The 25,400-nt window shown below is 41.7% G+C and overlaps 2 protein-coding genes across 7 annotated transcripts in view; one reads left to right on the top strand and one right to left on the bottom strand.

Moving 5' to 3' along the window:
* TBC1D8 (TBC1 domain family member 8) overlaps positions 1 to 25,400 on the bottom strand; it is a 128,909-nt gene that overhangs the window by 4,491 nt on the left and 99,018 nt on the right. For 2 of the 5 annotated variants that reach the window (XM_055328489.1, XM_055328490.1), the window contains exons 16-20: positions 24,767 to 25,007; positions 23,999 to 24,064; positions 13,903 to 13,992; positions 13,409 to 13,506; positions 10,894 to 11,992 (exon numbers count right to left, since the gene is read on the bottom strand). In XM_055328489.1, coding sequence (XP_055184464.1) covers positions 11,531 to 11,992; positions 13,409 to 13,506; positions 13,903 to 13,992; positions 23,999 to 24,064; positions 24,767 to 25,007 — 957 coding nt within the window. In that variant the 3' untranslated portion in view covers positions 10,894 to 11,530. The other 3 variants (XM_055328491.1, XM_055328492.1, XR_008664875.1) reach the window with 3 other exon arrangements.
* RPL31 (ribosomal protein L31) lies at positions 1,097 to 9,944 on the top strand. Of its 2 annotated transcripts, none has more exons than XM_055328497.1 (5): positions 1,097 to 1,205; positions 1,615 to 1,721; positions 7,989 to 8,114; positions 9,462 to 9,574; positions 9,874 to 9,944. In XM_055328497.1, the coding sequence occupies exons 2-5, from the start codon at positions 1,615 to 1,617 to the stop codon at positions 9,903 to 9,905; spliced, it is 378 nt and encodes a 125-aa protein (XP_055184472.1). In that variant the 5' UTR covers positions 1,097 to 1,205; the 3' UTR covers positions 9,906 to 9,944. The 2 variants fall into 2 exon arrangements, with proteins under 2 accessions (XP_055184472.1, XP_055184471.1); XM_055328496.1 differs by lacking the exon at positions 1,097 to 1,205 and adding an exon at positions 1,212 to 1,377.

Below are 25,400 nucleotides of genomic sequence, written 5' to 3'. Positions count from 1 at the left end.
TAGCATTTTTTTTTAAAAGATTTCATTTATTCACGAGAGGCAGAGAGAGAGGCAGAGGGAGAAGCTGGAAGGCCCGATGTGAGTCAGAGGCAGCCGCTCCACCGCTGAGCCACCCAGCCCTCCCCGACTCTGCAGCATTTAGAACTTGTTGACCACTCTGGCTTCCTTCTTACTTAGACTATTTTCAAATAAAGTCCTTTGCTACTGCTCTAATGACAGATTGCTAGCGTCTTCCACCCCTGTCCCCACACCTCTTAATTGTAGTGAGTCCACGCTGGTCTTCTCTCGCCAAATCCTCGTGATTTTTACCTCCTTGCATCTATAAAACCCTTTTTGCTTCTTTCTAATCCCGCTGCAACTGCCTTAGTTCGGGCCCTCCCGACCTGTCTTTCTCCTAGTTTCCACCGCTACTATCTTGGCCCGCTGCTCTTCCTCTATTCTTCACAGTGTAGCTGAATTCTACAACGAATCGGACCACGGCAGTGCCCTCCGGATTCATCACTCTCACACTGCAACGCTCGGCCTGGGAGGCCCTAGGAAGCCGTCCCGCTTCCGGCCGTCCGCCTGTCTGGCCGCACCACCTCTCTGCCCATCCTTCGGCGCAGCGCAAGCCCCCCTGCTTCCGCCCCCGCCCCCGCCCCCGCCCCCGCCGTGCCCGGGCCGGTCACGACCCTCGGGAGGCTGCACGGTCCAGGACGGCAAGCGCTCGGGCTGCGGCGCATCCCTGCTCGGCGCGGGCACCACGAGGCCGCAGGTGTCTCCGACTTCCGTGGGGCCGCCAGCCAGTCGCGGCTGGGCGCGCCGCTTCAGCGGACGGTGGCCAGTCGCTGAGAGAACAGGAAAAACAAAGAAGCGCCTTCCTCCCCGGGCCCTGTTCCCATCCGGCAGGGGGCCTGGCTCTTAATTCCTCCGAAGGTTTAGGGCAAGAGGCGAGACACGCGGCCGCGCCCTCGCAGCTCGGAGGCGGGAACAAGGCGGCTAGAAGCCGGGGCCGAGAGCGCGGCGGAAGTGCGCAGCCGCGACCCGCCCCGGCCCCGCCCCCGAAGGGCGCTCGCTTTCCCCCCGGCGCGCGCGCCGCTGACGTCACAGCCCGGCCTCTCTCCGCTTTCCAGCGCCTCCAGGCGACCCGGAAGTTGTACTTGCGACGCCGCTTTCCCTCTCCCACAATACCACGCGCCCTTCCTTTCCAACTAGGGCCCGGCAGAGTGAGTATGGGCGCTGGGTCCCGGCCTCAGGAATCTGGTTCCATCCTGGCTCCGCATTGTGCTGGTCGGGGCAGCGAGCCTTCTCGTGGGCCGGCCCGGGACTCCGCGTTCCGGGGGCACGGGAATGCGCGCCGTTTAGGGCCTCCCGGAGCCTGGGAGGGACACTGGCCAGGTTTAGGGGAACCGAGCTGCCGGGGTTTCCGGGGCGGGAGCACCTGAGGGGCGCGGAGGCTTTGGCCGCGGGGTAGCCTGCTTGGCTTCGCCCAGCCCTGGGGCTTCAGGTGCCGGGCCGAGCCCTCTGCCCCCGGAAGCGGCCCGAGGGTGGCCGCGTGAGGCCAGGCTCGGGAGGAGGGAGGACTTGGCCCGTGTCGGGCTCCCTCCGCTTGAGCTTCCTTGTCGCTCGGTTTAGATGGCTCCCGCAAAGAAGGGTGGCGAGAAGAAGAAGGGCCGTTCTGCCATCAACGAGGTAGTGACCAGAGAATACACCATCAACATTCACAAACGTATCCATGGAGTGTGAGTATCCCCGCGGGCGGCCGGGTGGTTCAAGGGCTAGGTGGTCTGGAAATTAGTCGTTTCTTCTTCAGAAGCCCGGGTCTGTATTCCATGGCCCCTGTGTAAGGCTTATAAGGTTTAAAGTATAACCCTCGGAGGTGAGTGGCTGGAAAAATGAGATTGATGGAATGGTATTGGGGAGAGCCAAGTGGGCGGAACTTGGTGGCGGTAAAAACCATTTCACTCTGCTTTGCAATGGAGTCAGCCCGGGCGGGCTGAAGGGTAAAAGGTGTGTGTAGGAAGGAAAGCAAGCTTGTAAAAATGTCTCTAGGCTCCAGTAAAGCTAATCAGTTAGCTAAAAACTGTCTCCCGCTCAAGGTGTGAACACTTCGAGGAGATTACGTACAATGACGCCAGAAGTGAGACTTCAAAAAAAAAAAAAAGGAGAATGTACCCGTGGAGTCACGGGGCCGTGTTTGTGTGAAGGACACGTGGCTGTGTGATGTACAAGAACGTTGGGAATGGTTTTGAATGTCGTAGTTCTGGGGGTTATTTGTCTAGGGTTTGGTTTTTAGTTTTTTTTTTTATTTTTTTTATTTATGATAGTCACACACACAGAGAGAGAGGCAGAGGGAGAATCAGGCTCCATGCACCGGGAGCCCGACGTGGGATTCGATCCCGGGTCTCCAGGATCCTGCCCTGGGCCAAAGGCAGGCGCCAAACCGCTGCGCCACCCAGGGATCCCTGGTTTTTAGTTCTTAATCTAAGTGAATTTTTCCCTCTTACTGCTGAGAATGGAGACCAAATCTTTTCTTGAATACTGTTAATAAGAGTATTTTTTTAAAGAGATAATCTTTGTTAATTTTACAGCCTACATCTAGAAGCCAGCCTGTTTCCTCCCCCCTCCCCCCAACTGGTACATATGTAACTTCCCTCTTTGGCTTCATCACATCCTTGTAAGGAGAAAAAAAGTAATGGTAAAGCTAAAAGAATAATTATTTCGGTTCAGTATCCATGGATTCAATTTGGAAAAACTTTTTGCAAGTAGTTCTGCCAAGGTTCTAAACCAGGTAATGATCCTCAAGTCTCAACTTGGACCTTCAGTAAATTATCTTCGATTCTAAAGTTGACAAGATGTTTCAATGGGCAGAAGACAGCAGAAGCAAATATAGAACTGAAATAAGTTGACTGATTCTAGAGTTTCAGGCGTTGAGATGACATTTTCACACTGATCTTTAAATAGAAAACAAAATTTAAAAAAGCTGGAAGGTTGCTTGGCTTCTAAGTGTTGTCTGCTTTCCATGCTGTAGAGTCTGTCACCAATATTTCTCAAAGTAAAAATAAGACAGTGTTCTACCGTGGAGCCTGTTAATGCCTAAACACTAGCAGTCTAGCACATCAGCTGGTCAGGTTAAAAATAGAACTTTAAGGGGCAGCCCCGGTGGCGCAGCGGTTTAGCGCCGCCTGCAGCCCAGGGCATGATCCTGGAGACCCGGGATCGAGTCCCACGTCAGGCTCTCTGTGTGGTGCCTGCTTCTCCCTCTGCCTCTCTCTCTGTCTCTATTAATAAATAAAATAAAATCTTTAAAAAAAAAAAAAAAAAAATAGAACTTTAAAATCAAGACCAAATTTTAATTGACCCTCCTATAGACTTTTCATGGAGCCCCTTGTTTTGCTGCCTCCTGAATGTCCTGCTCTTGAGGACCAAGTGTCTAAAGTCAGAATTTTCGATATTAAGCTCCTCCAATTGATAGAGGAAAGTGGTAGCTAAATTCTTGGGCTGAGTTACAGTCCATGCCTTTTGGAAAAAAACACCACCTTGTTAACTGGTTAAGGTAAAGACCCACACGAATTCTGGTCCCCTTAACCACCATTCTCTAAAATAGAGTATGACCGGCAACCTAGAAACCACTAACCTGGAACCAGACTGGTTTAACTTTGCACCCTGGAAGTCCTGGACCAGGGCTGAGGGGTGGCTGTGAGTAGATCTGTATGCTGGTGAAGAACTTTCGGGAAGGCCTAAGTGTATGGAAACAACTCTGGATTCTGGCTAATAGCACCTTCAAACTGTCGGTGGATAGAAGTGAAGTCCCCAGCATTGGACACTCTGTCCAAAGCCGCCTAAGCTAGAGAATCCAATAGAAATTGGCCCAGAGAAAAGTAATGAGACCTAGTCAGTCAGTAGCCCTGCTTTCCATTTCCCAATTTTGTACGTATATACATCAAAGTTCATGTTTCTGTCTCCCTTTTTTAACTTTAAATTTGGGTAACAGTGCACATTCAGGTAAGGAATACCCTGTTGCTGTTCTTACATTGGATAGATTTTGAAATAGCAGTGGACTTAAAAGATGATGTGACAGGTGGGGAGGAGCGCTTGTAAACACTTGGAAATTTTTTTTTTCTTCTGGGAGGTCTGTATCAGAAAATGCTGGCAGTTCAGAAGTAAATGACCAAAACCACAAATCTCTCCTTATAGGATACCAGCACTCGTGTTCTAAGAGGATGTCCTCTCAGTTCTTAAGCAGCATCCAGTTCAGAATCAAAGTGACTTCTCTTGCTGGCATTCCATTTGAGTCCAGTCAGACCTCCTCTGCGTGGGGAGACCCTGATACCTGACGTAATGCAATACCGGGGGCCTGCAAGTCAGTAGAGATCCAGGAAGAAATTGGAAGAGTTGAAGAGATTTTTATTCTTTATTAGAGATTTTTTTGTTCTTTACTACCCTGGAATTCCAAGCCATGCGTTCTAAGGCTTTTAGTTGAGATGATTACAGTTGAAGCAGATTGACATCTGTCTTTGAATATTCCTTTATTACTTGCCTGAAGTACACTTTTTTCACTGGTGATTGATGTGGTTACATTAATAATATGAATTCTTAAGGAAGAATGTTTATTTGGTTTGACAAATGGAATACAGTACTTGGTTTTTTCATCTACTCTTTAAATCTGGACTCTTGGGATAGTCACTGTTCCAGAATTAATAATGGGAGCCACTACAGAAAGATTGTGCATAAGTGGGGTTATTGCCATGCCATGGATTTCTCGTGTGATCTGTGATGCCATTGCAGTAATCTCTGAGTCTCTTTGAAGGCACTGTTTTGTCTTTTAAGATGTTATTTATTTGAGAGAGAGAGAAGGGAGGTGGGGAACAGATTCCCTGCTAAGCTGGGAGCCCAATGTGGGGATCATGATCTGAGCTGAAAGGCAGAGGCGACACTTAACCAACTAAGCCACCAGACACCCGAAGGTAATGTTACCTCAGGAAAACTAATCTTATGAGGGATTTAAATGTGTAGTGGTACCCACATTGGGCCTGGTACTTTCAGCACTGCATTCTCAGCCAAGTGTGGGCCGTGTATGATGTCTCACCTGAGGTCTCTGAGATGACCTCTGGGTCAAAAATCCAGCCTTTGTGCGTTAATGCTGTTTGGGAATAACCACGTTTCCTTTCCTGATTTTGGGAGCATATCAAGCACTTAACGGTATTTGGCACATTTCTGGGCTCTGCAGATTGATCAGGAAATCGGGAGACCTATCTTCCTAGTTTACTTAGTAAAGGAATTTAGATACAAAATGGTAAAAAGTGTCAAGTGTCAAGTCAGTCCCTGGGTGGAAGGGCATGCTATTTTAAAGACCACAGGTGGGACGCCTGGGTGGCTCAGGGTGTGATTGCCAGGTCCTGGGATCAAGTCCCACATTGGGCTTCCTGCATGAAGCCTACTTTTCTCTCTGCCTATGTCTGCCTCTCTGTGTGTGTCTCATGAATAAATAAATTAAAAATCTTAAAAAAAAAAAAAAAGGCCACACAAGTGATGGGACATTGGAAAAGTGTAGGTGTGAAACAAGTTTTTCAGGCAATTTGTGCTTTGTTATAAAATCCCCAAATGAAGACCTGAATCTTGGCCAGTTCTCAGTCCTCCTTTGTTATGTAACAATTGACAGTTAATTGTTCATTTTTCTTTGGAAATATTTTCTATCATTCATTTAACGTTGAAGACCTGTAGGACTGTCTTCCGTCTATGCCTGGTAATAGCAATAGGTCTTAGGGCCTCAAGCGTCCAGCTACTATTACTGTGGGTATTTGTTTCGGCATCTCAGACTAAACATGGATACCAACCAAACTTCTAGCTTTCACTTCACCTCTAACTATCCCATTTCTCATGTGGCTTTCCCTGTTTTAGTCATTGTCAAGTGAGCATGTTCTGTTGACTGCCTTCCACAGTCTGACCAATTGCACTGGTCCCAGCACCACTCTCTCACTTGATGGTTACAGGTAGCAATCCCTGCTCCTTCCTTTACCCCCAAGCACCTGGTCTGTTCTCAAACCCTCCGTCAGCATCCCATCTTTTTCAGATTAGAAGCCCAACTTCTTGGGCTGTGCCTTGGTGGCTCAGTGGTTTGAGAGTCTGTTTTTAGCTCAGGTCATAATCCCAGGGTCTTGGGATTGAGTCCTGCATCAGGCTCTGCACAGGAAGCCTGCTTCTCCGACCTCTGCCTATGTCTCTGCCTCTCCTGTGTGTCTCTCATGAATAAATAAATAAAAATCTTCTTTAAAAAAAAAAAAAAAGGCAGGGCAGCCCAGGTAGCTCAGTGGTTTAGCGCTGCCTTCCGCCCAGGGCCTGATCCTGGAGACCCGGGATCAAGTCCCACATCAGGTTCCCTGCATGGAGCCTGCTTCTCCCTCTGCCTGTGTCTCTGCCTCTCATGAATAAATAAATAAAACCTTAAAAAAAAAAAAAAACCAGCAGCAGCCACCGCCCAACCTCTTGCTCTGATTCCACATGAGCTGGCCACTTTCTTAAGCATACCAGGCGTGTACCTAATTCAGGGTAGCTGGTTTTACTTTTTTCCTTCTGCCTGAGTGCTTTTTTCAGATAACGAAATGGCTGCTTTCGTGATCTACAAACATGATTCCCAGGATCTTAGCCATCTTTTTTTTTTTTTACAGTTTTTATTTATTCATGAGACACACAGGCAGACACCTCGCCAGAGGGAGAAGCGGGCTCCATGTGGGGAGCCCGATGCAAGACTTGGTCCCTGGACCCCAGGATCATGACCTGAGCCAAAGGCAGACGCTCAACCACTGAACTACCCAGGCATCCTTATTCTTGGCCATCTTATTTAAATCTGCATTTCCTTTCCCAGTGTTCCTTCTGTCTTCCCCAGTTTACTTTTCTCTATAGTATTGGATACTATCTCCCGTACTCCCATGTATCACCTACGTAACCTGCCTGAATAACAGGATTTTGTCTGTTGTACCTACTGCTATTTCAGGCACCTTTTATTTCTAGGTTGTGAAGTGTTTAAGTGAATTGAACTGAGCTTGCTTGATAGGTTCTAGAAATAGCAAGGGGGCTGGTGAGGGTAGAGCAAAGGGAACGGGATACAATAAAAAGAGGCAGAGTGGGGTGGGAAGGCAGTCATTTGTAAGCATGTGAAGTCACTAAAGGTTTTAGAGCAGAATTAAGTCACTCTAGCATGCTGTGTGTGAACTTTTATTGGATTTCATAAAATTCACTCCATCTTAACAAAAGTGGAGCACCTATTATGTGCCAGTCCCGCACTGGATTACAGAGGTGAATAGTTGACCTGGCCCGTTCTTAGTCTTGGGTGGTGGGCACCTTTTTACACCTGGGTCTCCACCCCCTGCCATGCCCCGCCCCAGAAATGGCCTTCACTTATCCAAATGTTTAACCATTTCATTTCAGCCTGTACTAAAGTCTTGCTTTTTCATGTTTTTAACTAAAAAAAAAAATGAAATTCAAATGAATTTATATACCTTCATGTAAACAACAGGTTAATAGTATTTAACTCAGAGTTGGAACAGATATGAGTTAATGACCATGCCTGATACATGCCAGGAACTCCGCAGAATTAATCGTTGTCAATAGGAAATGTGTACAATTTTAGGTCTACCCCTTTTCTTTAAGCCAAGACCAAATTAATAACGAACCTTTGAATTAGTACTGATCTCCAAAAACCTGCTGTGCTTAAGATAGGCCAATCTATATTTGATCTGAAGACATATTTATAGTGTGTATTTTATATTCAAGCATATCCTATCATTAGGATCATATACAGAGCTCTTATCCCACATCACTGAAAGTGGAGTGTATTTTCTGTGTCCCCAATATTAATACTAGTTTCTGGGCATTACACAATGGGGGAAAGGGGAATATTCCTTCCTTAGGGTTTGATTTAGATTTTGTTCTGTGAAAATAGGACAGCGTGTTACACATTTCACTTAACTATGTGCTTATTTAATTCATTTATTTACTTTGACTCTCAGGGGTTTCAAGAAGCGTGCCCCTCGGGCACTCAAAGAGATCCGGAAATTTGCCATGAAGGAGATGGGAACTCCAGATGTGCGCATTGACACCAGGCTCAACAAAGCTGTCTGGGCCAAAGGAATAAGGTGCAAAAGTTACTTATGCTATAAACTTCTTTTATAAAACTTTTAAAATTACACTAGCTTAACTCTGCACCGTCTGTGTGAGTTTGGTAATTAACTAACGGGTATGGAAGGATTTCCTTAAAATGTGGTAATTACTCAAAGGGTGGGATGGCATTTGCAAGGAAGTCCTTTGTGGATTTGAATGGAGACCCAGATGATGGATCCAGCACTGTGAGGGTTGGGTAAGAGCATTGCATGAAGAGAGAAGAAATCTGGGTATGAGCTGGGAACAGGTTGGTGAAGGTGGAGTAGAATAAGTACCTTGAACAGTGAATGAGAACAGAGGGTTAGGAAGGGGATAGACCGTATGGTATCTTGTAGGTCATGGCGAAGAGGCTGGATTTATCTCCAGACGTAATGGGAAATCGTTGGCACAGTGGTTTTCAAGAGTAGGCACTTTTGCCCAACCTCCCCGGGGTGGGGGTGGGGGGAGCGTTTTTGGTGTCACTGCTGGGGGTTGCCACAGGTCAAAGGCTCTGCTGCACATCCCACAGCACACAAGGCAGCACCCCTACAACACTTACCCAGCCCAGTTGTCAATAGTGTCAAGGTTGAAAAACCCTGCTTATAAGCAGGAGGATAAGTTTTGCTGTGGAGGATGGTGTATGATTCCTGGAATAGACCTAGGTAATGAGAATGCTGGAGCAGGGGGAGGAGGCTGTCTGCGTCTGGTATTTCAGCCCTGCAGTGCTGGCATTGAGCATTCTGATAGAGGAGATATATCTGATAAAGGAGTGGCCAACAAGATTCCTTAAGAGGGTAAGGGGGGGCAGGGACTGTTGTCACAAAAGCCAAGAGGAGTGCTGAATTTTGATATGCTTTGTGTCCTCAGACCAATAAAAGGAGATAGGCAACTGTAATGTTGCTGTGCTTGGGTGAGAGGAGAGGCTTATGTGCATGAAGTAGAGAAACTGAAGAGGCACTAGTCTTCTGTGTTCAACATAGCCTGCAGAGTGATGTTTCTGCAAATATACATTGAACAGACAAATCCTATAACTGAGATGTAGGTATTGGTAATAAGAGGCAAAAGACTTAGCTAGCATATTTGGGGCCGTGTTTCTGTGTTGGTTGAGTATCCGTGGTTGTGGCCTGCTGAGACAGATACACAGCCTGAGATGGTAGCATTTAATGTCCACCTCTGGGTATGTATATGTTCCAGGAAACTGATAAGTACCTGTCGTGCCTGATCAGAATCAAATAAAGGACAAAGCATATTACAGATATGGGGATAGGAGGTGTCCATACTGTTGGTGGCTATTTTCTTGATAGGAGGCTTTGGCTTTAGCAGCACGTTTATATTTTTCTTAGGAATGTTCCATATCGTATCCGTGTGCGGTTGTCCAGAAAACGTAACGAGGATGAAGATTCACCAAACAAGCTCTACACGCTGGTTACCTACGTACCTGTCACCACTTTCAAAAGTAAGTTTTACTCCATCCTACAAAGCTATTGGGAGTAGAAAAGCATCCTTAGCCTCTTTTAGAACTCGAATTCCTCTATCCCAGCAACTACTTAGATGCCCAGCATCCTTATAATTGGAAAAGGTAACGGACATAGTAAACCTTTGTGTCATGGTGTGGGAAGATGGAGGAAGATACAAAACAGGTCCCTATCTCGTTGTAAAAAGGTCATGGGATACTAGCCTACCCTTCCAGTAAAGGTATTTGGAATGTTAAGTATGAGGTGTATGGAGGTTGACTGGCTGTCCCTTCTTTTGCAGATCTACAGACTGTTAATGTGGATGAGAACTAATCGCTGATTGTCAAATAAAGGTATAAAACTGCTCCATGTTTTGGGTTTCCTTTTCTAGTTGTAATTTACAGTTGACTCCCAATAGCATGAAGGTTAGAAGTCCTGATTCCTACAGCCTCAACTATCCAAAACTTAATAGCCTGACCCATAAAGTAAGCTAGAGAAGAAATGTTCTTGAATCACCTTGCTCTTACAAAAAAAAAAAAAAAAAAAAAAAAAAAAATCCACATGTAAGTGGACCTATGCAGTACAAGAGTCAACTATAATCTTTATGCAGTTCCCAATTCCCAATTATATAGGATCTTTTGGAGAGCTTCTTCTAAATGGCATGCCTGTGCCCCTTCTCCCCAGCCCTTAGGGTTTCTGAGTATTTGGGTAGAATCTAAGCAGGTTCTTCGAAAGGTGATTTGGAAGTACAGCCTGGCCTGGGAAAAAACCTTTTAGGTATCTGAGACATTAGAAGTATACTGTTAATTCTAAGGAACATTTTTCTAGAGACTAGCATATAGAACTCCATTGCCATCAGCCACTTTTCACATTGAACAAAATATAAATGATGCAATTGATAGATTTCATGAAATAAATACAGTAGTACGTCTTAAGCTTCTGTTTATATCTGTAATGTTGTCAAAAGGTATAGAATAGCCTAACGACTGGTTTTGGTAATCAGATTATAATTTATATATACAGCTCACCTTTTTAATCCTAGTTTACATGGAACTGAAGCTCAGATTTAAAAAACTAAATTCAGGCTGAAAGCAAGGTGTGACAGCAACTAGATTTATCATTGTTTATGTCCCTGACATACTGAATGTTGCTATAAAGAAGTCCCTCTTTTTGAAGCCCTAGGGGTGATGGTAGTACACAGCACAGTGGGGGTTGAGGACCACCTACTATATTTTGCACTATTCACTGAGAACATACGGGGGAGGGAGGTAGTGGTAAGAGATACCTTTAGACACAAGTAAGTATAAGCTATAAACAAGGACCAAGTCAATACAAAAATTTCTTATTAAAAAACTTGGAGGCCAACATTGAAAGCATGGTTTGTACACAACATTTTTGGAAGAACAAAGTGAATACAACCAAATATATTAAAATGGTTTCAATTACCAGCATTGAAACAAAATTAGTGCAAAAAAAGCCAAATACAATTGCACAGATAGTGGCTCTTGGATCTTGAAAGTGAACTTGATTTGTGACCTCTCCCATTATCCAAGTGAAAAATGAGAGCTTGGGCTTTTGTCTGTGGTTGAATATGATACATTGGACTCTTCTGTTCCATCTGAGACAAAATCATACTAGCATCATAGCAGAAGTGCCCTGAAATTTCAGCAAATCTGATAAAAGTGAGATTGCAAGTCACAGCATCAAGGAAACTAATGTATGGATACCCTAGAGCACTGGTGATATCCAACTAGTTCTCTTCAAGAATAAATAGAAATGCTTGAGGGTTGCATCAATTCCCCTGGCCACAGCTGTGGCTATCAGGTTGCTTACCCAGATACCCAGCTTATAAAATAGACTCAAAATGAATTAGACTAAAATCTGGATTTTAGGGTTGACGACCCACAAAACTGGTCCGTGCTTTGGTATGGCAGACTGCTCCACAAACTGCTCTCTTGCTACAGGTTACTCAACTGGAGTTCAGGCTGTGATGGGCGGCTCATTTCAAAAGTTTTGAGACTGTACTGATTGATCTTGGCATTTTCAAGTTTGGATTTAATGTCCAGTGGCTTTTCAAAAAAGTTTACTAATGACTGTTCAGTCAGAAGTGAAGCTAAAATATGTTCAAGGGAGACAGTCCAGTCCCCTTCTGCCTCTTGAGGAAATGTCTGGGGATCTTGGGCAATTTTCCCAGGGTTGTTGTCTGCAAAAACAGAGTCCTGCTCTGGAGAAAGAGCTGAAGCCCGCAGCTCCTCTCCACATTCCTGGGAGCAGCTTCCAGAGCTGCTACTTCGCTGCCCCACTTCCCCAATCTGCAGCAGCAGAGTGGTTACTGTGGCGATGGCTTGATACAAATCATTTTCTTCTGGATCTTCATGGAACATACTATACAAAGTTTTACAGAACTGGATAAATTCTCTCTGGAATTAAAAGAAGTATATATAATAGCATAACCAGGATGGAAGTATACTGCATTTTTTTTAACTTCATACTAAGTTCTTAGAGAAAACCACATAGTACTCAGAAGCAAATTATAAAAAAAGGTAATTTGCCCTTCTACTCTGAGAACGTAGTACTAGCTAGTTACTCCAGGGAATGTCACCACACACTTAGAAGTGTGCAGTTTGTCAACACAGCTATTCAGAAAGGTGCACCCTAGAGCACATACACACCCTTTAACCTAGCAGATCAACTTGTAGAAATGGATCCAAAAGCTATTGAGATTTGTTTATAATGTTTCATCTAGAATTTACAATAGAAAAAAAGAAACAGCTTAAGTATTATGATTAAACAAAATTATGGTTGGTTCATCTGATGAAATATAGCAGGTAACTTAAAAGCTCTAAAATAAAACTGATACCTGATTTTTCAAATTATATCCACACTGCTGCTCAAATGGAGAATCCATATGTAATCTGATGAAAGACACTTTCAGTGAGGTTTATCTACATGATCACTTTAGGAACAGGGACGTGGTTGAGAAGTAATGTGGGAAAGCTGTCCCTGATTTTGAAGTATATGAAAGCAAGGTGTAAAGACAGCCTCCTTTGTTTTATAGTTAAAATTGATGTCACATATATCAGAATGTCAGTACTGGCAGCTCTGGGTCATGAGATCTGACTTTTTTTAATTGAGGTATAATTAACCAACAGCATTGAAATGTATATTCAAGAGATAGAATGAAAATTTGAAAGCCAACTCAACAAAGTAGAGCAACACTTTTGAAGTATTCCAGAAAGTGTGAATCCCACATATTCTGTAATCAAAAAAGACCAAGAAACACCATGCTAAATTCCTCTTGAAGGCTCACAGTACACATCAGAACCAAAAATAAAATGCCTTAATAATAAAGGAACTCAAAGCCTACATTTCCCAAACTTTGGGAGGAATCTTTTTTCAAATAAAAACCTAAGGCCATCGTGGCACTTCAGTGTATTCTAGATACTGCCCAAAAGTTTTGAAGAGCCCTATCAGTACTGTATATTATATAGCCAGTGTAATCTATAAGAAACCAAAAAGAAAACAGTAATCCCTTCTAAGTGCCCCCTACCTCACCCCAAGTGCTGTAACTCTAGGAAACAAATCTTGGCAACCTAGGTGAATGAGCAGGATATAAAAACTTGAAAAATATGTGGCACAGCCTCCTGTTGTGAAGAGTTTAGAATATCTAGTGTATCTGGATGGATCACAATTTAAATATTTCCCTTTTAATCACAATGTTCAGCTCCTGGAAGTTACCAGATCCTTTGATTTAGCTTTGGAGATTGAGAAGCCCCAGCTTAACTCTGTACACATCATTTGGCAAAACAGTTAACTGCACAGAATAAGATCCATACCTGGCTCATTTTGGGCAACTCTTTCTCAGTTTTATCTTTGTCTTTGGTTAAATCCTTAATCATCTGCTTTAGCTGTTTCTGATAATCAATTGCATCACCTGGAGACAGGAAATAATACATATTTGAGGCTAAAATTCAGTGAAAGCAAAAAGGAACATCTGTAGAACTGGGTGGTGAGGGAGGAATTCCACCAAGCAAATTCCACACACAAACTGAAAACAGATTACCCTGGAGAGTTTGTTCTGTAACTGACTGCAAATGGAGCGTGGTGGCTGGGTGCTTCTTGCTACAAGAGAATCCCTGAAACCTTAGCCAAGAGGAGTAAACATGGTGGTAGGGTCAAGCAAGGGGCAGTCACCCAGTACCCTGCAACTTGAAAGGTTTCTAGAATCTGAAAGCAGTGAGCTGTTGATTCACCAGAGGGAGGGACTAGGTTAAGTTCACTTCCAAGAGCTATGAAATCCTGCTAGAAGATAATGAAAAGAGATACCTACCATTTGACTTCCCAAAAACCAGGGGTCTTGACGTTGACAACAGTGGATTCTTTAATGGTGACTGGCTATCTCGATCATTTTCAGTGAGTGCTTAAAAAAAAAAAGTTGAACAAATTATTCCATCTTATTAACCCAAGCTGACAGTTAATTTAGCTTTTTATGTAAGAAAGGACTAAAGGCTAAGCCAGCAGCCTGTGAACGGCAGAGTGCAGGGACTGTGAACCCAGGTGTACTCCAAGCACTACCTGGATACAAAGAGTAAAAGAAAACATCTTACAGACCAGGTAATGCCTTTTTCCTGATTTATGTAGGCAGTGTTTTAATTAATGGATACAAATTCATAGGATGTTGCTGATACTGACCTGGAAAAATGTATGTAGTAAAATCCTTTTCTAAAACTTAAAATACATGTATGTATATACATATAAATTCTAGAAATGTATAAGTTTCTGGATCGGGGGTTATTTTCAACCTCAATGGCATTTTTTTTTTCCTATGGTGAGCACATACTGCTATACTTTCTAAATTTCTAACAAAAATTGAAGAAAACTACTGAGCCCAAAGCATTTTATCATTACAAGTTTTCTTGAAGTATACAAAAATACAGTCATACCAGAACCTTTATTTTATTGCTGAAAATATAAAATGGCAGAGCCGCTTTGAAAAACAGTCTGGCAATTCGTCAAAAAGTTAAACAGTTACCATTTGACCCAGAAAATCCACTCTTACAAAAGGAAAGGAAAACATACCCACTCACTCTTGTACACAAGCATTGTTCATGAGAGCCAAGAAGAAGTGGTAACCCAAGTGTTCAACTGATGAATGGATTAGGCCATACCCATCAAATGGACTGTCAAATTCAGTTATAAAAGGAATACGAATACGCCTAAGACATGCCACACATGGATGACCCCTGAGCATGAGGAAAGCAGCCAGACACAAAATGTACATTACATCATTCCATTTACATGAAATATCCAAAGTAGGCCATTCTATAAAGACAGAAAACGGCAAAATGAATGGATTGGGAGCAAAAGCCAAAGGGTATGGACCTTTTTAGGGTGATGAAAATTTCTAAAATTGTGATGGCTGTGTAATTGGAGATTTTAAAAATCACTGGATTGTTTTACATACATTTTAAATGAATGTACTATGATACATGAAGTGTATATCAAAAAGCTCTTACAAATAACAATTACAAAGGATTATGGACACAAGATCTTAAATATTTGCTAGTAAACCACTCCGAGAATAAATTAAAGGCAAAGGCAAAACTCAGTTGTAATCCAACATACATCCCCAAGGTGGCACCAAAGCTTTGATAAGCTATCCTCCTTCCTACGTAGGAGATTGGTTTCCCGTGTTTAGGGGGTAGGAATTGTTTGGGGTTTTTCTGTAACTGATATTGTCATTTTTCCCACATTGTACAAAAATTCTACACAGCGGCACATGTGAACATCCACTCATTGAATAGGAGGAAATTTATAAACCCTGGATGGTCCTTGGGGCAATAATAATGGAACAGATTTTTTTAGGTAATAGCTGCTACATGTTAAGAAAATACTGGGTCCCTATGCCTCAGAGAGATGAAATGTATACACAGGTCACTAACAAAATGCTCTAACAGAAGAACCAGTACAACCAAATGTCATGGGAGCATAGAGAAGAATGGTTTATTCAAAGGAAAGGCACGTGTCCAGAAAGGAGACCGGTCAAAAATCAACAGTGACAAGGAGCTAGAAAGGCCAACCAACCACACAGCAGCATACTTTCCAACTTTTTTTCAATCTGGCATGCAGAAACCACCACCCCGACTGGATACTAGAGGACAGTGAAAGAGGCTTGGAGCTCATTGAAAAAACTCATTCAGAATGTTACCAGATATTTATGGTCAGAAATACAAGATACAATGCATTAAGAGAAAGAAAATGTTATTTATAGGCAACCTTTTAATGTACTTTTCGACCTTTCTAAATGAGGTATCTGAACTTTCATAAATGTAACTTTTTACATTCTGATGGATGTATAATTTGTAATTCGACTACAAATGAATTAAGAGACATTTCTATTGTTTTCATTGTGTCTCACTTTGAGTACTGCACAAGTTAACATCTCTTGAAGGACTTAATATTTGCTATCTCAAACTTGTTTTAATGTGGTATCACTTCATCGCTTCAATAAATGCCACCAACAGGAAAGTCTCTTCTCTATTCAAGGGCTTTGATTAGTTGGTGTGCATAGGTTTCATTCTCTATCATCACCACCACCACTATCTTTGTCACTCTCTAAATGGAATTCTCGTGGAGGGGAAAAGCCAGTTCTGGGTCTTATCTGGTAGAAGAGTATACACACTGCTTTCAACACAATTTGGCCTTCAGATGCAGATGAGACACTACAGTCATCAAAATAATACCATTCAATTTTTTCTTGCAAAAGCAGAATAGTGCCTTCCTACCCTTCCACAGTGGTTGAAACCAATCAAATTACAGTATTTAGGTTAATAGGAATTCAGTATATCCAAATTTTTGATAGGAAAACCAACTAAAAGTATCCAACTTGAGTCTCTGATATCTACTCTAAGAAAATCACTTGAGATGTAACAAGTACTGGATGCGGGGATCAAATCCCATTTTCCTGGTGGCTTCTTAGCAGTTTGGGTAATACCAGGGATCTTCAACACTCAGCTCTTCTAAAATGTTCAGTGCAATATTTCACAGAAGTCTTTGAGAGGTGTGTAGTATTCTACACTTCTCATATTTTTCAAAATCCTCTTTTGCATCTTCAACTGCAATCTGAAGAACAGATCTGTCTAGCTTAAGTTGTCCATCACCGAAGTGAATGTGCCTGGTATAATTTCTGATGTAGCTGATATCAGCACTTTCTAAGTGTTGAACTAGAATGTAATCTTATCATTTTCATGTGTCCTGTGAAAAGCTGACCTTTGTAAGCTTCCTTGGCATGTCATCCATTATCAGAATCATTATCTCCTCCAACTGACTTTCCATTCTCTGAGAGAAGTACTTGATCTTGGCTAGATTCATCATATTCATCATTTGGTTCATTCGTTCCCAATGCACTTGGTGAACCTTATTCATGTATCCATTGGAACCATTTCCATTAATAAATCTGGTCCTTAAAGCAACGTAGGCATCCTTTAGTTTCTTGGATTCTAGTAGATATTTTGACATGTTTGGCACATTCTCAAAAGCAGGAGATGATAGCGTGTATCTTCAGTATTGTTTCTTAGTATAATCATACGAAACAGCTAACCAAAAAGTGAAGAACCAATATCGTGAGTATAACCTGAGTGCCACACGGTGGTCATCACATGTTGAGTATCTTTGTTCCTCTTGGTGTTAATTTCAAACACATAACATCCCATTTCATAATACTGATAAGGTTTTCATCCAGGGTGACTATTCTGTGAAATCTATGCTTGCATAAAACCACTCCTGTCATCTGATCTGCCAGTACTCTTGACAAAGGAGACAATGTCATGCAAAGATTCTTGTGTATTTCCAATTGGACTGCATACGTTTAGAAAATGGACCCGTTCTAAGTAAACAAATTTCAAAAGTACATTCTTTTATCATAAGTGATGAAATATTTTGTCAAGTAACAAAACGGATCAAATGATACCGAAATCTTAGAATACTCAGGACTTAATACTAGTTTTCATACTATTATTTATATTGAAATGTCTCTATGTAATTCCTGATTAGGACTTTTAAATAACGACCTCTTCAAAACAAGCTGTCACTATTAGTGAGAACTGTTTGGACAAAAGGTTGAAGCAAGTGTCATTACCAAGAATTTGAATGGCTCAAATTTTTTTTAATTTTACTTAAAGCATGCATAATCAAACAGCTTCTCCCTTACTGACAAATGAAATGTTGAATTTTTTTGGCTACATTGATTGGATTTTTTTTTTTTTTTTTTAAGATTTTATTTATTTATTCATGAGAGACACAGGCACAGAGAGAGAGGCAGAGACGCAGGCAGAGAGAGAACAGGCTCCATGCAGGGAGCACAATGTGTGACTCGATCCCAGGTCTCCAGGATCATGCCCTGGGCTGAAGGCAGGCACCAAACTGTGAGCCACCCAGGCATCCTGGATTTTTAATCTAATTAATTTTTTTTTACATCAAGTATTTCAAAATAACAAAGCTTTTCCTCTTTCGTACACAGATACTGCTATATTTGTCCATAGTTACACTTCAGGATTCAAATTCTAATACTGGCTAAATATCACTGATAATGTATTTATAACCTCATTCTTGGTTGAATTTTTTGTTTGAATCCATACTTTGTTAGCACATGTTTATGTATTTTCATGTGTCCTTTCAATTTTCAGTTAAGTCCATTCAGGTTTTCAACATGAAATCCTTTTTAAAATAACTATTTTTAACCAAATGGCAAACTGGAATTATCTATAAGATTTTTTCTTTTAATTCCACTTCTTGACAAAACTCAAACTTTAAACAGCAATGCACTTTGGTGTGTATAAGGCTTCAAAAAGAAACCTATTTCTTCACATAAAGAACAGAAGACTGGAATAGCTCAAATTTTCTGAGATTCAACACTTCAAGCATTGTGGATCCAGACCAGAAGGACCCCCTGTGGAGAGCTGCTCTGAGTATTCCTACATCTGAGCATTTCTGGGAGGAGCTGGTGACATAAAGCTCGTCTCGGTATGCTCTTTTACAGAAAGCCTCCAGTGCCCAATCTGTGCTCATTTACCATTTCTAATACAGAGCTCTCGGTAGCTTGCTCTGGTGCTTCTTTCTAATGAATCTAATGTTCTTCCAGGAAATTGTCTTCTGGAAGTCCAATTAATATAATTAACTGAGCAAAATGGCCAATATCTGTAGATTTATCCATCTGCAGTGAAAACTCCTGATTTAATAATCTTCTGGAATACTATTCATCCCTACGTCACCTGATATGGCATCAAATCATCTGGACTATTTTTCTATTTCCTCTGCTAAACAAACACTCTTGCAATCACTATGGAGCCAATAAAGAGAGCTCTTTCCGAACTGTGAGGCCCTGGGCTTAGCAGTTCCTTGCTTCCTGAGCTGCATCAGATACTTTGTAAGCAAGCTACAAAAGCCCTTTGCCTCCCATAATACCCTTGCAGAGTTCCAAGCGCCCTGCACAAGGTGGGTGTTTGAGGTCAGGTGCTGTTGTGCTTTGTTTGGTACCGTGTCTCCCTCATCTGGCAAATGAGACATTACTCTTTGCACATACAGATCCAAACTTGTAATCTTCAGTATACTTCCTAATTAGCCAGTTTGATTTTTTTCCCCTCACTAGTGTGTTTGACCCACCTTTGCTCAAAAAGTTATGATGAGCAGTAAATACTTATTAGAGAGCTATAGGTATTGTGAGTCTTCATGACCTTAGCAAACTAATGTCTAAATTAATGTCTAATGTCTAATGCAGGTTTCACATCTGCATTAAGACTTTTTTTCCTTAAACTGCATCAGAAATTCATATGTTAAATATAGGTAAGCAAAATGATAGATCAAATCTTAATTTCCACTTAACTTAAAATTTTTAATTTGGAGCCATAAAACAGAAGTATCATAATTCCATAAGTTCAAACAAGTTTTCTTTTTTAAAGATTTTATTGATTTATTTATGAGAGACACAGGGAACCGGAGACATAGACAGAGGGAGAAGCAGGCTGCTTGCGGGGAGCCCAATGTGGGACTTGATCCCAGGACCCCCAGATCAGGACCTGAGCCAAAGGCAGATGCTCAACCACTAAGCCACCCAGGCACCCTCAAAAAGTTTTTTAAAAGTTAATTTTCTGGGGGCTCCAGCGGTTCAGCACCTGCCATTGACCCAGGGCAGGATCCTGGAGTCCCGGGATCGAGTCCAGTGTCAGGCTCCTGGCATGGAACCTGCTTCTCCCTCTGCCTCTCTCTATGTCTATCATGAATAAATAAATATCTTTAAAAAAAATTAAAAATTAATTTTCTGAAGCAATGAAGGTCTACAGATGTCTTTTAATGAACTAGTTAAAACATCTTTTAGAAATAAACTTGTAATTTAGAAATAATTCAATATTAAGTTAGATCAAGAATCAAATATCAATCTCAAGTGGTAATATCAAAAGCCAGTAAGTTTCAAGAAATATTACACTACAATCAAGTGGGATTTATTCCCAGGATTCAAGGCTGGTTTAATATTCCCAAATCTACTGATATGTCACATCAGTAAGGATAAAATCCACATGATCATTTCAACAGATGGAGAGAAGGCATTTGACAAAGTACAACATCCATTCACATTATAAACTCCCAACAAAGTAGGTCTAGAGGGAACATACTTCAACACAATAAAAGCCTTATATGAAAACCCATAGCTAACATCATACCCAATAGGGAAAAACAGAGCTTTTCCCCTAAGGTGAGGAACAAGACAAGGATGACTACTCACCACTTTTATTCAACATATTACTGATTGCTTCACAGCAATTAGAAAACAAAAAGAAATAAAAGGCATCCATACCAATAAAGAAGAACTGAAACTTTCATTATTTGCAGGTGACATCCTACTATATAGACACCAAAGACTACTAGAACTGATAAATGAATTCTGCAAAGCTGTAAAATACAAAATCAGTGCACAAAAATCTTTAGCATCCCTATACACTAATGATGAAGCAGCAGAGAGTGAAATTAAGAAAACAGTCTCATTTACAATTGCACCAAAAATAAGATACCTAGGAAGAAATTTAACCAAGGAGGCAGAAGGCCTCTATTCTGATAACTATAAAACATTGAAATTCAAGACGACACAAAGAGAAATGGAAAAACACTTCATGCTCATTGGTTAGAAGAATAAGTATTGTTAAAATGCCCAGACATCCACAGATTTAATGCAATCCCTATCAAAATACCAACATTTTTCACAGAACTGGAACAAACAATCCTAAAATTTATATGAAACTACAAAAGACCCTGAATAGCCAAAGGAGTCTTGAAAAAGAAAAAACTGGAGGTATCACAATTCTAGATTTCAAGTTATACTACAAAGCTGTAGTAATCAAAATATGGTACTAGCACAAAAGTAGACACATAGATCAGTGGAATAAAATAGAAAACCCAGAATTATATGGTCAATTAATCTTCAACAAGAGAGAAAAGGATATCCAACAGGAAAAAGACCTTCTCTTCAATAAATTGTGTTTGGAAAACTGGACCACTTTCTTTCACCATACGCACACCAAAAAAACCTCAAAAATGGATTAATGACCTAAATGTGAGGCCTAAAGCCACAAAAATCATTGAAAGGAGCACAGGCAATAATTTCTCTGAGGTCAATCATAGCAACATTTTTCTAGATATGTCTCCTCAGACAAGGGAAACAAAAGCAGAAACAAACAATTGGGACTACATCAAAATAAAAAAACTTCTATATAGAGAAGAAATAATCAGCAAAACTAAAAAGCAGTCTATGAAATGGGAGAAGATAATTGCAAATGACATCTGATAAAGGGTTAGAATCCAAAATATATAAAGAACTTAACTCAACATCCAAAAAAATAATAATAATCCAATTAAAAATGGGCAGAAGACATGAACAGACATTTCTCCAAAGATTTCCAGATGGCCCACAGATATATCAAAAGATGCTCAACATCCCTCATCATCAGGGAAATGTGTATCATCAACACCAGAGTGAGTTATCACCTCAAACCTGTCAGAATAGCTAAAATCAACAACACAAGAAACAACAAATGTTCGCAAGGATATGGAGAAAAAGGAAACCTGGTACACTGTTGGTGGTAATGCAAACTGATGCAGCCACTGTACAAAACAGTATGGAGGTTCCTCAAAAAATTAAAAATAGAACTACCCTATGATCCAGTAATCGCACTGCTGGGTATTTATCCCAAAATACAAAAACACTAATTCAAGGGGATACGTGCACCCTATGTTTACTGCAACATTATTTATAATGGCCAAACTTAGAAGCAGCCCAAGTGTGCATCAACTAATGAATGGATAAAGAAGATGTACTATACACACACATACAATGGGATATTAGTCATAAGAATGAGATCTTGCCATTAGTAACAACATGGAGGGAGCTAGAGAGTATAATGCTGAGTGGAGTAAGTCAGAGAAAGAAAAATACCATATGCTTTCACTCATACGTGAAATTTAAGAAACAAAACAAATGAGCAAAGGAAAAAAAGAAACCAAGAAACAGACTCTCAACTATAGAGAACAAACTGGTGGTTAAGAGGGAAGGGGGGGATGAGTGAAATAGGTGATGGGGATTAAGAGTACACTTAGGAGAAACACTGAGTAATGTATGGAATTGTTGAATCACTGTTGCACACGTGAAACTAATGTAACACTGTATGAAAATATATAAAAAATAAGAACTCCATCTTTACCACCTTTGCAATTTTTCTATAAATCTAAAATTAACCCAAAATCAAATGTTTATTTAAAAATCAAGAGGAGAGGGTGCCTAGGTGGCTCAGTTGGTTAAGCATCTGCTTTCAGCTCAGGTCATGATCTTAGGGTCCTGGGATACAGCTCCAGGTCTGGCTGTATCAGTGGGGAGTCTGCTTCTCCCTCTTCCTCTGCCCTTCCCCACCGCTCATGTTCTCTCTCTCTCTCTCTCTCTCTCTCAATAAATCTCTCAAATAATAAAATCGATATGAAATAATTGAATGAAATAAAATCAATCATGTTCCGTTCAGTAATACTAGATATAGATGATGATTGTGAAGAGTGACAACAATGACAGCAAAGGAATAATTATGCATATCTTCTGTTAGTAGGAAAGCATTTGTGAAAAATAAAGGCAAACTAAAGACTAAAACTCACTAATTTAAATTGGAACAAAAGGCAAAGAACTTCACTGATGCTAAGTCATTTGCAGGAAAGTAATAATGAGCCTGTGGGAAGGTGGGGCAAGGTGGCTGCTACAGAATGCTCCCTGGGGACACTGCAGAATAAATGTCAGCTCAATTCAGAAGGTGTACCCAGAAAGCCACAAATGATGTCCAACTTTTTTAAAGATTTTATTTATTTATTCATCAGAGAGAGAGAGAGGCAGAGACACAGACAGAGGGAGAAGCAGGCTCCATTCAGGGAGCCCAATGTGGGACTCGATCCCGGGACTCCAGGATCATGCCCTGGGTGTGAAAGCAGACACTCAACCGCTGAGCCACCTGGGTGTCCCAATGTCCAACTTTTATAGAGGTGTTGGTTATAACAACCACCAGGATCTCAGGGCCCTAAAAACTTCTTTCCAGGGCACCTGGGTGGCTCAGTGGTTGAGCATCTGCCTCAGGCTCAGGTTGTGATCCCAGGGTCCTGGGATCAAGTCCTGCATCAGCCTCCCCACAGGGAGCCTGCTTCTCCCTCTGCCCATGTCTCTGCCTCTCTCTGTGCATCTCTCATGAATAAATAAATAAAATCTAAACAAGAAAAAAATTCAAAAACAACTTCCTTCCTAGTCTCCCTCACTGGGAAGTTTTGTCAGTTCCATCCAACACCAGAACCATGGCACTGGGGATCAGAGACCATTTTGGATTACTAACCCACCTTTATGACTTTCAAAGATCCAAGGACTACTTTAAGATTAATGCCAAGTATAACCTCCTAGGTTTCAAAATAGATTCTTCGTTCCTGGGTACCACTGCTTAAACTTCAGGGAAGCATCGTCTTACATGCTGGATAAATGAAATGGCCCTTCAAAAGAGTAGGTTTAAATAACCATCTATTAAGGCAACCAGAGTCTGCTTCCCCACACATCCCACAGGCTGGTGGTTCTCAAACTGTGGTCCTTAGAACCAGTGATCCAGAAACTCTGGAACGGCACACCCAGGAGCCTGGTTTTAACAAGCCTTCCAGACAATTCTGATGCATGCTCAAGTTTGGCAATCACTGCCACAGGCCATACGGTACAGTACTGAAAATTTGTTACCAGCAACCCCAAACTAGAAACATCCGTTGACGTAAGTCTAAATGAAATTTAAAAACAGAAGAACTTCAGAGTAGTGCACAAGGCTTACTGGGTCAAAGCAGAACAGAATTGCCGTTTTCTTCATAGATTTTCTTACCTGGAGGGATATGAAGTCTGTATAACAGTTTGATTTTCTCATTCATTTCTCCATTATACATCACATCTACAAAAATAAAAAGAATGAGAATATACCAAATGGTCAAAGTATATTTGCAGTGACACAAACTCACTGTGGGGAGAGAAGTTAGTGCAGGCAATACTTTCCCCCAGTACTTTCCCTGCCCCCAGACACATTGTGTTTGAAATGAAAATGTAAAGGGTCACTCTTGAGCTGCAAGATAACCTCGTGAATCATTACTAGCCTCCTGCCTTCTGAAAGACTTTAACTGCACGTGCAAGAGTTAGGAACACGTCTCCTGACAGGCCACAGCATACCCTGAGCGCCCGAGGAGAACCAGAGCGACAACCCTGTGTAGGCTGAGAGCTTGGGCCCATCTCACCCTCCTTCAAAAGGCATAAAAGTAGTCCTGAGAGGAGCCCGCAGAGGGGTTTTTAAAATCTCAAAATTGGGGCAGCCCCAGTGGTGCAGCGGTTTAGCGCCGCCTGCAGCCTGAAGTGCGATCCTGGAGACCCGGGATCGAGTCCCACGTCAGGCTTCCTGTATGGAGCCTGCCTCTCTCTCTGTGTGTGTCTCTATGAATAAATAAACAAAATCTTTAAAAAAAATAAAATCTCAAAATTGGGTCAGGCCAGTCCCAAATATGTTTCCATTGTGTGGCTTTGCCTTCCACCGCCCACCTGTCTCATGTTCACAGACTCCCCGTCCCAAATAAAGTCACTGCAGAGGAGACCCACAGAGTCATACCGAGACAGCTCACAAATGATTTGAATTCAATCAGGTGGTCCATGTTGTCATCCAGGAGCCTGAAAGTCCTTTCAGCCAGGATCTCTGTGTGGGCCCCACATGTCCACGGTGAGACAAGCTGAAATAAGTGTGCAAACTGCCGGGCGTCTATGCGGTACTGCTCCGCGTAGGGCCTGCTGGGGTCATGGCGTGGGGCCATGGGCCTGGGCTGCTCCCAGTAACAGCTCATCATGTGTTCTCTCTTAAAAGGAGAGGGAGGGAGGGATCTGTGAAAGATGCTGGCACCTGTGGGGGGCTGCACGCTTACAAGCAAGGTTATGCTGGCCTCCTTTTAGGACTCACTTGACCTCGTACAATATGTATTTGAATAAGCAATATTATAACATGAACAAATGAAAAAAATTAAAGTACTTACAATCTCATTACTCTAACCAGACACGTAAAAGACCTCCCATGTTGTCTTGTGCTTCTTGCCCAATACATACTTTTGACCTCTTTTTCTACAGTTTTTTATTGTAGCAAACTGTACCTAACAAAGCCTACCATTTTAAGCATTTTTCAATGTGCAGTTCAGCTATCATAGTTTTAATTCTAGGAGACTTAACTTTTATTCTATTTTCTCATCAAATCCCAT

The sequence above is a fragment of the Nyctereutes procyonoides genome, unplaced genomic scaffold (assembly GCF_905146905.1).
Source record: "Nyctereutes procyonoides isolate TBG_1078 unplaced genomic scaffold, NYPRO_anot_genome, whole genome shotgun sequence".
Classification (NCBI taxonomy): Eukaryota; Metazoa; Chordata; class Mammalia; order Carnivora; family Canidae; genus Nyctereutes; species Nyctereutes procyonoides.
This window is presented reverse-complemented; position numbering and strand designations above follow the sequence as displayed.